General features: G+C 43.2%; 3 protein-coding genes across 3 annotated transcripts; 1 reads left to right on the forward strand and 2 right to left on the reverse strand.

Annotated features, from left to right (window-relative positions):
• Positions 1 to 2,094: 2,094 nt before the first annotated feature.
• MYCFIDRAFT_173599 (uncharacterized protein) lies at positions 2,095 to 2,565 on the reverse strand (the record flags this gene model as incomplete). The annotated part of the gene is made up of 6 exons (XM_007927083.1): positions 2,095 to 2,116; positions 2,145 to 2,177; positions 2,218 to 2,247; positions 2,273 to 2,303; positions 2,359 to 2,491; positions 2,521 to 2,565. The coding sequence occupies 6 exons, from the start codon at positions 2,563 to 2,565 to the stop codon at positions 2,095 to 2,097; spliced, it is 294 nt and encodes a 97-aa protein (XP_007925274.1).
• Positions 2,566 to 2,602: 37 nt separating this feature from the next.
• MYCFIDRAFT_173600 (uncharacterized protein) lies at positions 2,603 to 4,082 on the forward strand (the record flags this gene model as incomplete). The annotated part of the gene is made up of 4 exons (XM_007927084.1): positions 2,603 to 2,621; positions 2,656 to 2,714; positions 2,779 to 3,928; positions 3,958 to 4,082. 4 exons carry the CDS (start codon positions 2,603 to 2,605, stop codon positions 4,080 to 4,082), a joined length of 1,353 nt encoding a protein of 450 aa, XP_007925275.1.
• A 47-nt stretch (positions 4,083 to 4,129) lies between these two features.
• On the reverse strand, positions 4,130 to 10,646 carry MYCFIDRAFT_173601 (uncharacterized protein; the record flags this gene model as incomplete). Its single annotated transcript, XM_007927085.1, has 6 exons — positions 4,130 to 4,141; positions 4,194 to 4,223; positions 4,270 to 4,426; positions 4,464 to 4,587; positions 4,612 to 4,688; positions 10,636 to 10,646. The coding sequence occupies 6 exons, from the start codon at positions 10,644 to 10,646 to the stop codon at positions 4,130 to 4,132; spliced, it is 411 nt and encodes a 136-aa protein (XP_007925276.1).
• Between the last annotated feature and the right edge of the window lie 5,274 nt (positions 10,647 to 15,920).

Genomic DNA, 15,920 nt, shown 5'->3' on the forward strand with positions numbered 1-15,920 from the left:
AGTTTAGGTGTAAAATTAGGGTTAGACTATATCTTTAAGAGCTCGTTCTTAGCAAGATCTCGCTACCCTTCTACCAATTTGAGACCGTATATAGAGACAAGGCGTACGACATTGTCGAAGTACTCGTTATTAAGGTACTTAGAACACCCTATATTCTGTTCTTTGCTAAGCTTAATAGTATACCTATTAATTTAATAGTTAAAGTAGCCCTCGAGCCGGTCGAGGAATGTAAGGATATCGTTCTTCGAGGTTGTAAGGAAGGCCTTCAATCTAGTATGTATAGACTTAATAGGTAACGTTGTTGTATTGCTAAAGTGCCTTGTCTTATCGACCTAGTATTTAACTGCTTTCTTAGTATGTAGCCACTACTGTTCGTTAAGGTATTTAGCTATAATAATCCACTTGTCGACGTTAAGTAAGTATAGGTCTTCTACTTCTAGTGCCTCCGGAATAGGCTCACCCTTCGAGAGTGAGACAATAACACTACGGAAGTACTCAAATTCTACCTCTATAGCAGCCGACACTGCCTTATTAAACAGCTTTATAAAGAACTCGGTCTCGATAGTAGCTTCTAGTCTCTTAGTTGTTAGATTGACGTACGTACTAACGTAATACTTAGCATTAGCAAGGACAGCGGATCTTATATGCTAGCGGCAGACTATAGTTAGAAGCTCTAGAAATATACGGTAGAGGGCATTAATAAGCGCTCTGTCTCTATTGTAAAGAACGACACGAGGCTCCTTATAGTATTGTTCTTCTAGTATCTTCTTAAGGCACTTTAGTGCTATAGTATAGTTGCCTTGCGCCTATCCGTTTATTAGCATTATTACTAATAGCATAACCTAGTTAAATTGGTTGAGCTAGGCAAGTACGAAGAGCGGCAAATCGTAGTCGTTCGTCTTATAGGTATAGTCTCTAAGTAATACGTCCGGACAGTGCTTATAGAACTCAATCATCTTTAGGTAAGCAAAGAACACCTACTAGAGCCGCGAGTCGTCGTCTTTAGCAGTATCGTTATTACTATATTTAGGTTAAGGGTCGAGGCTAGTAAACTTAGCTAACTCTTCCGCTATAAAGTCGAAGTTAGACTTAAACTAGTAACCCTACTCTTTTAGCTATTATAACGACCTCTTAACTGTAGTCTTGCTATCCAATTTGATGCGCTTCGCTTTAGCCTACGCATTTAATATATCCTATAGCGACGGTAGTATAAAGTGAGGGTCGTTAGGGTTATAGAAGTACTGTTTTGTTTAAGCTCGAATGGACCGTATAATAAGGCCGCCCTTCGCTCTTAAATCTACTATAAACTTAATAACCTTCGAACAGCGATAACGCCGGCGGTAGTTAGCAAGGCAGATAGGCGCTACGGCGGCGTAGTTATAGCTATTCTAATTCTAATATAGGGTCTAAGATCCATTAACTTCTTCTAGATTATCCGCGAATACTAAACAAGACTACCGACAACTAGTCTTCTTAGTACGGGGGTTCCTGCTTCGTTTGCTAGCGACCTTACGAGCCTTCTTCTTTACATTTGCTACGGCAGTCATCTTCTGCGTACTATACTTCGCACACTAGAAAGCATAGTATATTACCTTATTCTTATCGTTACGCTTATAGCCGGTCTTGTTAAGCTTAAATCTACGCTCTTAGCTTAGGTTTTGTATATATTCTTCTAGCTTATCGTACGTCTCGAATAACTAACTCTACGGCGGCTCAATCTGCTAATATTCTTCTAGTATAGGTACTATCTCGTCGTCCGAGTCGCTCTGCCCTTCTTTATCGATATTACTACCCTCTATTCTACCTATTACCTCCGCGGAGGGCAGCGACGGCGCCGGTAAGCCTAGCGGCGATAGATCAGGCGGCGACGGCGAGTTAATAGGTAGATCAAGCTTAGCGAGAAGGTCCGCTATCCATTCTTCGTCCGTACGAGCCGCTATAGCAGCGATAGTAAGGTCTACGATATGCTATCCTAGGCGTAGATTCGGTGCAAGAGTAGTATAAATCGACGCGCCTAACAAATTACTAAGAAACGCGAATTACTAATCTCTCGGTTGGAACCGAGATTCTAATATATTAGGATAAGATTCTGATTTAGTTACAGGGACTCTGGTTACTATCACAACGACACTCGTCCTATTCACATGTCGCGTAGGCATCTCGAACACCCCCACACCCTGGACACACCATGCCTATCCTTCTCTTGTCCTCCTGTACTGGCGGACATCACAATCTATGAGCTCATTGCTTGCGGCTGATTTCAGCCAGCCACTACACTGCAGCCTCAAAATGATCGATCAAGCCTTTTAATCGCAAGGACTCGACGCAAGGCCGACTCGGCTACTTCTCGGTAGTGACTAGAGACGTTTGAGGTAACGCTATTGAGAAGACGTTGTGCGTGGAAGCAGCCACAATCGCTCCCCAAGCCGACGAGTTGAATCGTGCCCCAAGCGAAGCCCCAGTGCCGTCCTTGGACCTCAGCAGGGCGTGTCTTTCAGCCCTGGCTTGATGCTAGTGGACGGGCTGAGAGATCCGCTGGAGGCTGCGTCGTAGCACGGGTATCATTATCGGGCACTAGAAGTCTAGAAGCGCCAGACTCGCAATGTTGTACAGCACAGGCTGTCAGGCTGAACAAACACTGATTAAGCAGCTGAGCACGCGACTTTCAGGCCCTCCTTCAAGAAAGCGTGATGGGCGAGTCTGTGCAACGCTCAGTGCATCCCCTTGTTGTCCTTACTCGCTAATACCTCGCTCGGGCCACGCTGGAGATCAAGAAAGATATCTCAGCTTCATCATCTTCCTCGGGTACATCACACAGAAGCCACTATGGCTCCCATTGTCATTGCTGGCCGTCGATGCATTGCCATCCTCGCCATCGTACAGTCGTTACTGGAGGTTGCTGCTGCATCTGGCCTCGCAACAGTCACACCCTGCCCTGATTGTGGTCCTTCGATCGCGCCAAGACCGATCTCTGTCACAGCTCAATATCAGACAGTGTCCACATGCGTGCCATCTACCACCACGGTCACCTTCCCAAAGACGAAGCACCATACCACAACATTGGAGTCGGCCGTAAAGACGATTCCTTCATGCACTTCATACGCGTGGGTGTCTACCGAGATTCCCTGGTACATGAATGGTACCGCGACTTCGACTCTGGTCACAACTACGAATCAACCCGTCACGTTCAACAGTCTTCATTACACGGAAACGCACACCACGACCATTACTCTACCAAGTTATGACCACGGGAACCGCACCAATCATACATCCACACTCAAGGTGTCAGAGACAACTATCGACATCAAGGATTTCTGCGACTACAAATCCATCGGACCGATTGGGATTCCAGGCTACGGTGGAAGTGGACTTTGCAAGGACTGTGGGCCGGATAGCAAGCGTGCTTTGACCCAGCGCTTCACGGTCATTTCTTGTGCCAATAGACACTGTACAACCTTCAACGAGACCCGAATTGCGTCGCCGACTACTTACACGAGGAATGGACGTCCACATGTGACAACAACAACGCACACTTACTGCCCGACTGCCACTCCAGCTAGTGCCATTCCTCGAGAATCAGCGGCTGCATCCACGGCGGTGGCAAGCACAACTACAACGGCAACTCAACCCACTGGATACGATTCCAAGAGCGCAGCAGGGCCGACCACATCACCGACCGCAACACCGAGTGTTGGATCTGAGCCAGACGAAGACGAGCTCTGGCCTTCAGCCGGGCCTTCAGAATACGAGCCTACAACCACAGCTGATGAGACTGAGCCCACGTACGGCGGTGGAGAGGGATCGGCCGATCCTTCAGCAGATTTGGAGCATGACGAGCCTGCGCCCACGCCATACCAGCCCCCAGCACGTTCGTACAAGGCCTTCAAGCGACAAGGGTTAGAAAAACCCAAAGGCCGCCTCGTGAAGCGTGGCGGCCTCTTGTACTTTGAGAAATAGTTGGCATGCTGTACAGGTCAAGGCGATGTTCTGACCACAAGGAAATTTCGTATTTGAGCATTGGTGTAGCCATTGGGCGACACATGATGAACGCAGGCATTCACGGCAGAAACTTTAGAATTTGATTTTAGAATAATGCTGTTATTCTTTCTTCCATAAACAGCACAGTTGCCTAGCCAGTCTGCTTTTCAAACCAGATAGAGATGACGGGTTATCTAGGATGATGAAGTAATGACCTTTATATGGCCGAGATGCGACTTATCAGGCTTTCAAAATGCGTCAAGACCTGAGAACTAACCGACCTCTGCAGACATCGTGGTGTGGCATGATCCATGTGGCATGGCATGCATGATCCATGTGCCAAGATGCCGGACCACCACCAAAACCCAAACTTGGACACTGACAGGTGTAGTATTTCCTCTTTGGGCAAGCCAAGATGGCGGATCGGAGCTGCAGTAGCGCGCTCGAGCTTATATGATGATCATCTGAAAAGAGCAATTGGGCACGCGCCGTTCTCATCTGTGGCTGCAAACACAAGCCCAATAAGAATGTACGGTTTAATAATAATAATCAGTGTTGGCGTATGGTCAGGCCATCGCATTGGCTTCCATTTTCTCGGTCGGCGCGCTACTTTGCCTGCCATGCCATGCACACTTCCCAGAGCAAGAATCGCGATCCGAGACTTTCCGTCGGGTTGGATCGCTGGTACGCCCTCTTGTCTTGAGCACGTCCTATGTGCCACGCACAACTTGTTAGTCGACGACTTTCGCCGCCCTCTCGAACGCCGCTGTCTATAATAACGTGCCTTCGTCGAATACGCCTTCTATATAGCGCTACCTCCGTTCAGGCCTTTGTGCATTAAGGATTACGTTCCGCGGTGGTAGTGGTGGCGGAATAGATTAGCACACGTAATACAGTCAAATTTAGGGTTCTTTTACCGACTTCCGATCTACTAATTACACACCACTCTACCTAATCCTTTGCCTAAAGATGGCTCGGCACTCGCTTCTAGACCCCCCCTCTGTCTTTAAACACTTGCGCTCGAGTTAAGTATACCTATCTTATTTTATACTATACCGCTAAATAGTAAGCTATAAGCTATAGACTAATAATATCGCTCTCTCTAAAGCTTTCTTCTATAAGCTCTATAGTACGCTTTAAGCGCCTAGACTAGCCTACTAGCTAACTCTAGTTACTATTATAACGACACTCGTCCTATTTATATATCGCGTAGAAATCTCGAACACCTCTATACCCCTATACCCTAGATATACTATGCCTATCCTTTCTCTTATTCTCTTATACTAGCGGTATTAGCTAGTAACCGGCCCTATACCTATAGGCTAGTTTTAAGCCTATATAAGAGGCCTCCTTCTATAGAGTAGACAGATTATTAACCTCGTATAGTATATTGTTTATATTACACTTCTATAATACCTATATTATAGGGCTCTAGTTATTAGCCTAAGCGATAGTCTCGTTATCCTATCTTACTAAATATAGCTACCTATATTGCTATAGGTTATATTACCCTCGGTAGCCTATACTATTGCTATAAGTAGTAGTAGTAGTATTAGTTTCCGTCCTTTATTAGAGCCGAAGGTAGGGCTATCTCTTTATATCTAGTAGGTTCGGGTATATTAAAGGTAGTCTCTAGGTACGAATAGCTATAACCGAAGCGAGGGCACGATAAGAGCCTATAATACGGACGATACCGAAGTATCTTAAGGGGCCGTTACGATAAGCAGAGAAACCTCTTAACGAGAGTATCGCTTTAACCTCGAAAAGCTACAAACCCTTAGGACTATTATAGCTTAGGGCCTAGTCTATAACTATAGCTAGCTTCTAAGGACTCGGCTCTAGGTCGAAGACCTATTTAGTACCGCTTACTTAAGATAAGCTACCGCCTGCCTAAGAAGGAGATAGATTAATTACCTATCGGCCTTGCTTAGTTTGCTAAGACTATCTATACGATAGCAATTTCTAGATTATAGGTCGGATACCTAGACAGTTCCTCTATTAACTAGGTAGATTGTTTCGGGATTCGCTGCCTCGTTCGGATAGTACTTAGCCTTCTACTAGAAAAAGAAGGTCCCCGCCCCCCCTACCTAGCTAAAGGAGATAACAATAGTTAGTAAAGTAGCTAGTTTCTAGGATCTAGGTATAAATAGAGATTGTAGTTCCTTCCTCCGAGCGGCTTTTGTCTAAATTTACTAAATTAAAGCTCCTAGGGGTATCTAGGCGACCTCTAGGAGGCTAAAGTCGAATAATACTAGACCCCGTAGTAGTTCGGGTTGGTTTGGTTTAGTTTGCTAAGCCGAAACTCTAGTTTAGTTTAGGTTGGTTTGCTAAGCAACTATATAAGTAGCTAGTTCGAACTATATAATTTATCGGTTTTTAAGAAGTGTACGAATGTATACGTAGCTTTAAGCAAGCCCTTTGTAAGACTTAGCAGTGTAGCCGGCAGCGTAGCCGGCATTTTTAGTCCTTAGTACTTATAGAATTTTCGAATCCTACTTAGGCTACGTAGTTGTATAAAGGTACTTATATAACCTCAAATCTATAGACAATTAGCTAAGGGCACTAACCAATCAAAAGCATATACATATATATATAAGGCATTATAGTTTAGTTCGGAAACTGCACTCCTTAGGTATGAATTTCATCCTTTCGTTTACGGTTCAATTCCCTAACTGCTTAGTAGAATGTCTTTATCTAGATCTAGGCAGAACTTATCGATTTCCCTAGAAGTCCTCCTCCTTAAGAAGTTTATATACTTTCCTACCGAACTATTCGATAACATTAAGTACTAGGATAGCTCCTCCCTCGGTATCGGCATAGTATATAAAAGAGCTATAAAGCAGCTCTGCAGAACGTTCTACTAGTTACTCGCTATACTAAGGCCGAATGCTAGTTCGTTCCTTAGAACTCTTAGTTATTTAGGAGATATAAAGGGTAGGGCAGGTAGTAACTTCGTATTATATAAGGAGGTAGAGGCTGCTATAGAAGAGGCCTTCAACCTATAGAAGATAGTAAAAGATATAGAGGCAGCTGTAGGTCTAGGTACCTAGTTGAATTTTTAGTAGGTAGAGTATAAGGATATTTAGAGGGAGTATTAGGTAGAGTTGCGAAGGCAGGTATATAATATGCTCTAGAAAACAGGGATAGTGCCTATAACTATAACTATTAGGCTCTTCAACCTTCCTTATTTTTCCCTATTTTCTTTTTATAAAAATCTAAACTAATACAAATCAACCGGAATGTCTATCTTCTTTTAGTTCTTTAAAAAACCTAGTAGCGTAGCTAGTAGCGTAGCCGGCAGCGTAGCCGGTAGCGTAGCCGGCCTTTTTACTCCTTAGTACTAACGGGATTTTAGGAGACTTCTATTCCGTACGGCTAATAAAGCATACTATACTATATATATATACTTAGAGAGTATTTAGAGCGCGGTATGCAGCGCCGTATAATAGCGGCTTATTTCGCATATAGAAAAGCTTATAGATAACACTACGAACATCCTTTCTACTAGAACATCTATCCTACCTAGCACCGTCTCGAATATAGACATTCTAGCCTTTTAGAATCTAATCGAGTGCTTTAAAATCCTTGTCTATAATCGTTATACGCTTCGCGTAGATAGCTATAAGGTTGACCGCTAAATGTTAGGACTAAAGAGGTTATACGTAATTGGTATATAACCGGGCTCGAGTAAAGCTAGGGTCTTGATACCTTAGGCAGGGCTTAGCGCTTAGCAATAGGCTAACTTGCCTGCCTTCCTCCCTCTCCTTCGAGCTCCTTATCGAATACTACTCGTACCTACTACTACCCTATCTACCTACTAATATACCCTTCTTATATAGTATTCGATCCACCCTTTAAGGGCAGCAGCTAGATAGTCCTTATTTCAAGCTTTTAGTAGTATAGCTACGAACAAGACTAATCTAACTATATTGCGCCCGAAGAACGGGACCTATACGTACTATCCTATCGAAACAACCGTACCAATTATCGAGCAAGGCCTTCTATACGGCCTATTATACTAAGTCAATCGTACTAGACTAATATCTACTAATTCCGCTATATCCGTATCTTAGGGGCTAACAATATATTATTAGTGTTACCCCCTATTACAATAGCCGGCTTATTACGAAGCAACAACAACCGTGCTGCCGCTAGCAGCGCTAGCAATAACAACGCTAGTAGCACAGTTCCCGCTAAAGCACCTACTAAAGTGCCTCCTACCGAAGAGCCTATTATAGGACCTACTAAAGAAGAACCCGCAATTCTAGGTAACGACCTAGAATTGCCTGTCGACGACATTCTTAATAATATTGTCAACCGTCGATATAGCTAGCTAGCCTTTAGTCCCTAACTAGTAGCGAGACTTTAAGAAGCTACCTAAAACAGGCTTACTGCCTTGCGTTAAGAACAATAGCTAAAGGATAATCTTCTCGAGATTCGCCGCCTCTAGGAATCTCTAACAACTACTGCTAAGCTAACAGCAGGACCTTCTTTACTACCTATCTAAAAGAAGGATGCTAAACTTAAGGACTATACCGTATTTAATAGCTCTAGTCGAAAGTAGTACAACGACTACATTCGTAACTATGAACTTAACTAGCGCAACGCACTAAGAGCGCTGCTAGACGACTATTCCTTAGTCGTATACGCTATACAGTACATTAATAGCGACCTAAAGCGTATATAGGATAACCATTTTGACTCCCTTAATAATTAGACCGCTATTTAGTAGCAGACCTACAAAACTATTATGCTAGACACTCTTAGAAACCCTATACTAAGGCAACAATATGCTTAGGATTAGTACCTTCGAGCTAAGCAAAAGACTAATCAATCGGCCCGCTTATTCGAGGCCTATTTAAAAACCCTTAAAGACGACCTTCCGCCTAAGACTAATTCTATATAGATCTCCGAGATACGCCTAAAACTTAGATAGGAGCTTATCCTCGAATTGGACCGTCGCCGTGTGTTCGAACAAGCTAATCTAATACGCATTTAATTTATAGTCGAAGTAGAAACAGCCGAACGGGCTATTTAGCTCTAATAACGACTAGAATCGAGGATCCGACTAGCTAGTACTAACCGTAGCAACCGTAGCCGCGGAGGAAACTAAGGTTCCTACTAGGACAACAATACTAACAATAGGAATAGTAACGATCGTAGAAGAGGCCGTAGCCGCCGGCTATATAGAGGAGGCCGCGATAGGGGCCGTAGAAGGGGCTCGTATCCCTATAATACTAACCGCTCGACTAACAATAGTAGCAACAATAGCTACGGCAATAATCTCCCGACCGGATTAAAGTGCTTCAATTGTAATAGTACTAGCTATCTACTAGGCCAATGCGACAAACCTAAGGACTAGGCCCGAATTAACCGTGCTTCCGCTAAGCATAGGAAACACCTTTTAGCCGCTAATGCTACCCTAGTCGGCTCTTTTAATTAGTCGAAAAAAGAGTAAGCGCCGTACTAACTGTTAGCCTTATGCGGCGTAAGACTATCGACATTGTACTAGCTATAATACGCTCCTACCTTATATAGGATACGAAGGGCACTACCTATTAAACTAAGGTTATACTAGATCTAGGAAATTCAGTTAGTGCCCTTATTAGCTATCGCCTAGCTAAGTAATTAGACCTTCGACAACTGCCGAAGACTGACCTGCTAACCCTTGCTTAGTTTAATAACGCTCGGCACTTAACCTATAGGGCCTACTATATTCCTATAGCTCTAAAGGACGACCTCGGAAATGAGCGCTTGTTAGACTTCACTGCCTACGTAGTAGATATAGACAGCCTCCTATCCGATATTGTTATTAGCAACCCTGTTCTTAAGTACTACGCTGTGGCTATAGACCTAGGCCTCTAGAAGTAGCGATTTAGAATCGCTAGAAAAGAGGACATTAAACATATTGATGTTAGCGAGTATCCTAATAATATTAGGGTCCTGTTTATTAGCAACCTAACACCTGCCTTAGCTAATCCGACTACCGACCTGCTCGGTAGTAATAACGATAAACTAGTGCCCCCTAATAGCATAGATCCTGAACAACTTAGGCGTATACTAGAACCTATTCGAGAGACCTACATTAATATGTTCAAACACTACTTAGCATCGACATTGCCTATGTTTAAAGAGACAGACTATAAGATTAACATTATAGAGGGCAAGGAGGTTCCTTTTGGCCCCCTCTACAACCTTAGTAAGCGAGAGCTTGCTATACTGCGTAAGTACCTAGAGGAAAACCTAGCTAATAGTCGCATTCGGTACAGTAACAGCCCTACTAGTGTACTAATCCTGTTTGTTCTAAAGAAGGATAGTGGCCTACGGTTATACGTTAATTACCGTAGACTTAATGCTGTTACTATCAAAGACCGCTGTCTACTTCCGCTTATTAATAAGACCCTCGATCGCCTTTCTAGTACCTACTACTACACTATATTAGACATTAAGGACGCCTATTACCGCATCCGTATTCGTAAGGGCGATAAATAGAAGACAGCCTTTCGCACTCGTTATAGCTATTTCGAGTACTTGGTTATGCTATTTAGGCTAGTAAACGCCCCTGCAATATTCTAGTCCTATATTAATCGGGCCCTGTTAGGCCTATTAGATCACCTCTATATAGTTTACCTAGATAACATCCTAGTTTATATACACTCACCCGACATTGCGGAGTACTAGGCTACAGTCCGTAAGGTACTCGATCGCCTACGAGCCTATAGACTGTATTACAAGCCTTCTAAATGCACCTTTGCTACTAAGGAGGTAGCCTTCCTTAGTTTTATCGTATTAACTAATAGTGTTAAGGCTAATCCTAATCGGATTAAAACAATCACTAAATAGCCTGTTCCTACGTCTATTAAGGAGCTTTAATCGTTCCTCGGCTTCGCTAATTTCTACCGCCGGTTTATTAAGGGCTATTTACGGCATATAATGCCCCTAACTAAGCTTACTAAAACCAAGGCCAACCCAACTAGAGAGTTTAAATAGACTAACAGAGCATAAGCCGCTTTTGACGGCCTAAAGCAACGCTTTACTAATGTCCCCTTATTGCACTATTTCGTGCTAAGCAAATAGATCCGTATTGAGACTAACGCTTCCTAGTTCGCTATATCGGCTATTATGTTATAACAGGCTAATAACAATCACTAGCACCTAATCGCCTTCTTTTTACGGAAGATAATAGATATAGAACGTCGCTACGAGACCTACGAGCAAGAGCTCCTAGCTATTATCGAGGCCTTTAAGCACTAGCGCTACTATCTCGATAGTACATAGCACACCATTTAGGTCTATACAGACTATAACAACCTCCGTAGCATTACTAAGGTTACTAGGGTTATAGGTCGATAGGCTAGATAGGCTGTCTACCTTGCCGGGTTTGATTTTAATATATTATATCGGCTAGGCGTAAGCAACCCTACTAATAGCCTATCGAGGCGACCTAATTACGATAGCGAGACCTAACATATTAATTCTTTGTTTCCAACCCTGTAGTATAAGATTGCTATAGCCCGTATTGTTAATAAGCAAGCGTAGGATAAGCGGACTTCCGGACCCCGCGGCGGCAACAAATACTAAAGCGGAGTTGTCGTTCTTCTAGTACACGTTAAAAGAAAGGACGTAGATCGCTCGAGCTATAATAACTCGATTGAGGACATTGCTATTTATAGTAATAGTCTATATAGCGATAGTACTACAGAAGAGGTTGTAGTAGTTCCGGCTGCTAGTACTATTAGATGTATACAATGCGTACCTCGTTTAATAGCGAGGGTGCTATTAAATAACCTTACAAATAGGGATAGTTAATCGTTTATAGATAAGCTGTTACGTGCTTAGCAGAGGGACGCCTTTACTATCGAGCGTATTAATAGGCTTGTAAGTAGGCGAACGACTCGATCTAGTAAGAGTAACAACTAGTCGATCGACGACAAAGGTTACTTAAAGTTCAAGGGCAGATACTATATCCCCGCTAAACAATCGATTAGATAAGAGCTTTTAAAGAGGCACTATAATAGTAAGCTCGCTAGTTACTATAGTATAGAGAGGTCGCACGAGTTACTATCGCGCACATACTACTAGCTAAATAGTAAGCGGCATATAAAGGAGTATATACAGACCTGTATAGTATACTAGCGAGTTAAAGCACCGAAGCACTTACTATTTAGCGAGTTGTCTTCACTTCCTATTCCTAGGAAGCTATTCGCAGAACTTACAATAGATTTCATTATAGGCCTTCCTCCTACTAAGCGTAGGGGCAGCAAGGATATATATAATGCTATCCTTATTATAGTAGATCGATTTACTAAAGGCGCTCGATACATCCCGGCACGTAAGGATTAGACTACTATTGATATAGCAGAGGCGCTATAGACTAACATCTTCTATACCTATTAGGGAACCCCTAAGGGGATCGTATCCGATCGTAGATCGACACTAATATCTTACTATTAGAGCGAGATTTGCTTATAGCTAAGACTGAAGCATCGGCTATTAACAGCCTTTTATCCGCAGACTAACGGTTAAATAGAGAGGCAGAATGCTACCCTATAGCAGTACCTGCGCAGCTACATTAACGAGAACCCTAACGACTAGGTTAACCTCCTACAACTAGCCGAATTCGTATACAACAACAGTGTCTACTCATCTACTAAGGTTTCACCTTATTTCGCTATAATAGGCTAGAATGCTGCTATGCTACAAGACCTACTATCGCTCGAGGCCGAGCGTAAGGAAAGGGAAGCGCGTTAAGTACTAGAGACACTAGCAGCTATTAAGAGGGTTTAAAAGATACGAGAAATTCACGCTAAGATAGCTAACAAACTAGCAAAGGCCTAGGCCTATTAGAAGGCCTACTATAACAAACACTACCTTCTAATGACCTTTAAGCAAGGCGACCTAGTTATGCTTAGTATAAAGAACCTCCGTATCCGTAAACACCTATTACCTAATAGCAAAACAAGGCCCAAGCTCGCACTAAGATACATTAGCCTATTCCGCATTCGAGAAGTTAAGGGCTCTTCCGTATAGGCCTATTAGTTATAGCTTCTACCTTATTACACTATCTACAATACCTTCTATGTGTCCCTCCTTAAGCCGTACTACCTACGCGAAGGGGATGAAGCACCTACTAAATCCGAGGATATACTAGCTAATAGCGAAGAGCTGTAGTCTATAGAACGTATCTTATAGCACTAGACTAGGCAAGGCAAGAAGGAGTACCTGCTAAGATAGCAGGGCTATCTACCTAAATAGGACTCGTAGGAAGCTAAAGGTTCCTTCGAGGACATAACTAAGTTGTTAGATAAGTATTAGACTAGTATAAAGAACAATAAGAAGGCTAAGGGCCTATAATGTCGCCTAGGAACAATGCTACCCCCGGGGTGCTATTAGCTGACTAATTAGAAGCAAGCAATTGTTAGCAATAAAGGACAATAAGACTACACTACTATAGAATCCACCTCTTTACTAGCGCACCTTACTAGCGCACCCTGCAAGACCCTTCTCTTAGACCCCCCTTTTATTCCTTTATTCTATCGAGGCCCTAAGGCCTAAGCGATCGACAAGGGCGATGCGCGCGCGCGCGTGCGAATAACGGTAGTAAAGATAATAGCGTCGCGCTATAAGCTAGCGAAGGACGGCGCGGCCGGCGCGGCTATATTAGTAGCAGTATTGCGGGGTATATTGCTGTTTAAGAAAGAAAGGACACCGCTATATTAGTAACAGTGTTGCCGAGTTGTTATTAGTTAAAGAAGGTAAAGTTAGCGCTAAGACGACTAGCGCTACTATTGTTAACATTACTTGCTATTATTACCGCGTATATAGACACAACCTTACCTGCACTACGAGCCTAAGGCACCTTAATCAAAACTTTAATTAAAACTTTGAGGCCAAGTTAAAACTTTAAGCCGCCTAAAAGATTAAGCGACTAATAGACTAACTAAGGGCAAAACTATAGAGCTAAGCTAGCCGGGGTCGATCTTGCGGATAATAGGTTACTCCTCGATCTATCTAACCCTTTAAGCGAGGCGAACCTCTACTACTGCACTTACAATAGCCTTCACCTATAGAAACTAGAAGAACTGAGTTTTTTAAAAAGATATAATTAGTTAACACTTGAAGGCTACTAAACCTAACTAATTGGGGCTAGTGAAACTACGACAGTAAATAATAGCCCTCGTAATAACAAGAACAACCCTCGGAACGGACAAACCCTCAGAGCGGACATTTCTAGGTCTATTAGAGTAGACGCAAAGAACTCGTACGACATCACTTAGAACGGAGGTAGGGCTGCAATACCTCGTACGTCTACCTATTATAGTAGGGAAGACGCGCTCGTGTTGTAATTAGTCGATAGTCCTCAATTCTTGTAGTTATATATTACTTTATTATATACAAGGATAGCGTAGTTAGAGTTAGACATTGTGTTAAAAGTGAGGTTTGATATAGTTATATAATTAGGTAGTTAAGTGTTCAATTTAGCGCGGACTAAGCGGCTTATTAGACCTGCTAAGTTAGCAGTAATAGAGGTTGAGACTAGAATAAAGACCGGCTACGAGGGCGCGGCCTTTGGAAGGGAAGCGTGTGTTAGGACTAAAGAGGTTATACGTAATTGGCATATAACCGGGCTCGAGTAAAGCTAGGGTCTTAATGCCTTAGGCAGGGCTTAGCGCTTAGCAATAGGCCAACTTGCCTACCTTCCTCCCTCTCCTTCGAGCTCCTTATCGAATACTACTCGTACCTACTACTACCCTATCTACCTGCTAACATACCCTTCTTACACTAAAATAGTATTAGCATAGTCCGAAAAGAGGTAGAAGAGAAACATACATTCGAAGATACGAACTAGGTAGGCTTCTATAGCCTCTTAAAGGGCGCCTATCGCGGAGGCTTAGAAGCGAAGGTCCGTTCTATAATCCTAGGCAATTTCGCGAACAAGTCGTTAGAAAGGAGTTTTGCGGATTAGGAGCTAAGAACTCTTCTAATACTGCCGAATCTTACGGAGGGCTACGGCTAAAGAAGGATTAGTAAAAAGACAGTAAGAATACTAGCTACGCTACCGGCTACGCTGCCGGCTACGCTACCGGCTATAAATAGGACTTACTTCCTAGGCGCTATCGACGCTTCGTACGATTGCTACTAGTAGTAGAAGCGCTAGTTGTCGTCTTGCGTAGAGCCTTGCCCGCCGTTGTCTTACGCGGAGCCTTACCCGCCGTTATCTTACGTAGAGCCTTGCTCGCGACGCCCTTTCTAGTACCGGAGCTAGCGGTAGCAGTAGTAGCTATCTTGCGTTAATATACTATACTCGTTCTACTATTTCTAATCTTATTGCGACCCGTAGAAGTAGCAGGTCCCTTCTTACGAGGCGTCGTAACTTAGTTAAGTAGACTCGCTATTATAAAAGTCGTCGAATTGAGGAAAAAAGTACGTTACGAAGGTGTACGAAGGCACGCGCGGAGCGAGGGTATTACGGAGGTAGTAGATATAGAGCGTAGAGGTATAGGTATCGATACGAAGGTTGAATATAGCGGTAGTATCGCGGTGTCGCTAGGCAATAGAGTGAGCTTCGCGCAAGCCTATATTATAGTAACGTTAGAGCAAGGAAAGAAGGTAGGTACGGCTAAAAAAGGCAGGCACGGCTAAAAAAGGCAGGTACGGCAGACTTTGAAATATAGCCGGCATATATAGCCGGCATAGTAATAGGCGAAAGCCTCCTTTTAATGAATAGCCGGCGTAATAATAGTATCCTACTATAGTATAGATATTCTTTAGTAATGCCTTTACTAGCTATAGTAATCTTATAAGTAACCTAGGCCTATTGCTAGTAAATATAAGAAATATTAGGTAGGCTATACTAAACAAGCTAGTCATTTAGTAGGAAAAGGCCTACTACCGTCTCTATATGCCGGCTACGAGTGCCGGCTACGAGTGCCGGCTATCGC

Source organism: Pseudocercospora fijiensis (genome assembly GCF_000340215.1).
Source record: "Pseudocercospora fijiensis CIRAD86 unplaced genomic scaffold MYCFIscaffold_3, whole genome shotgun sequence".
Taxonomy (NCBI): domain Eukaryota; kingdom Fungi; phylum Ascomycota; class Dothideomycetes; order Mycosphaerellales; family Mycosphaerellaceae; genus Pseudocercospora; species Pseudocercospora fijiensis.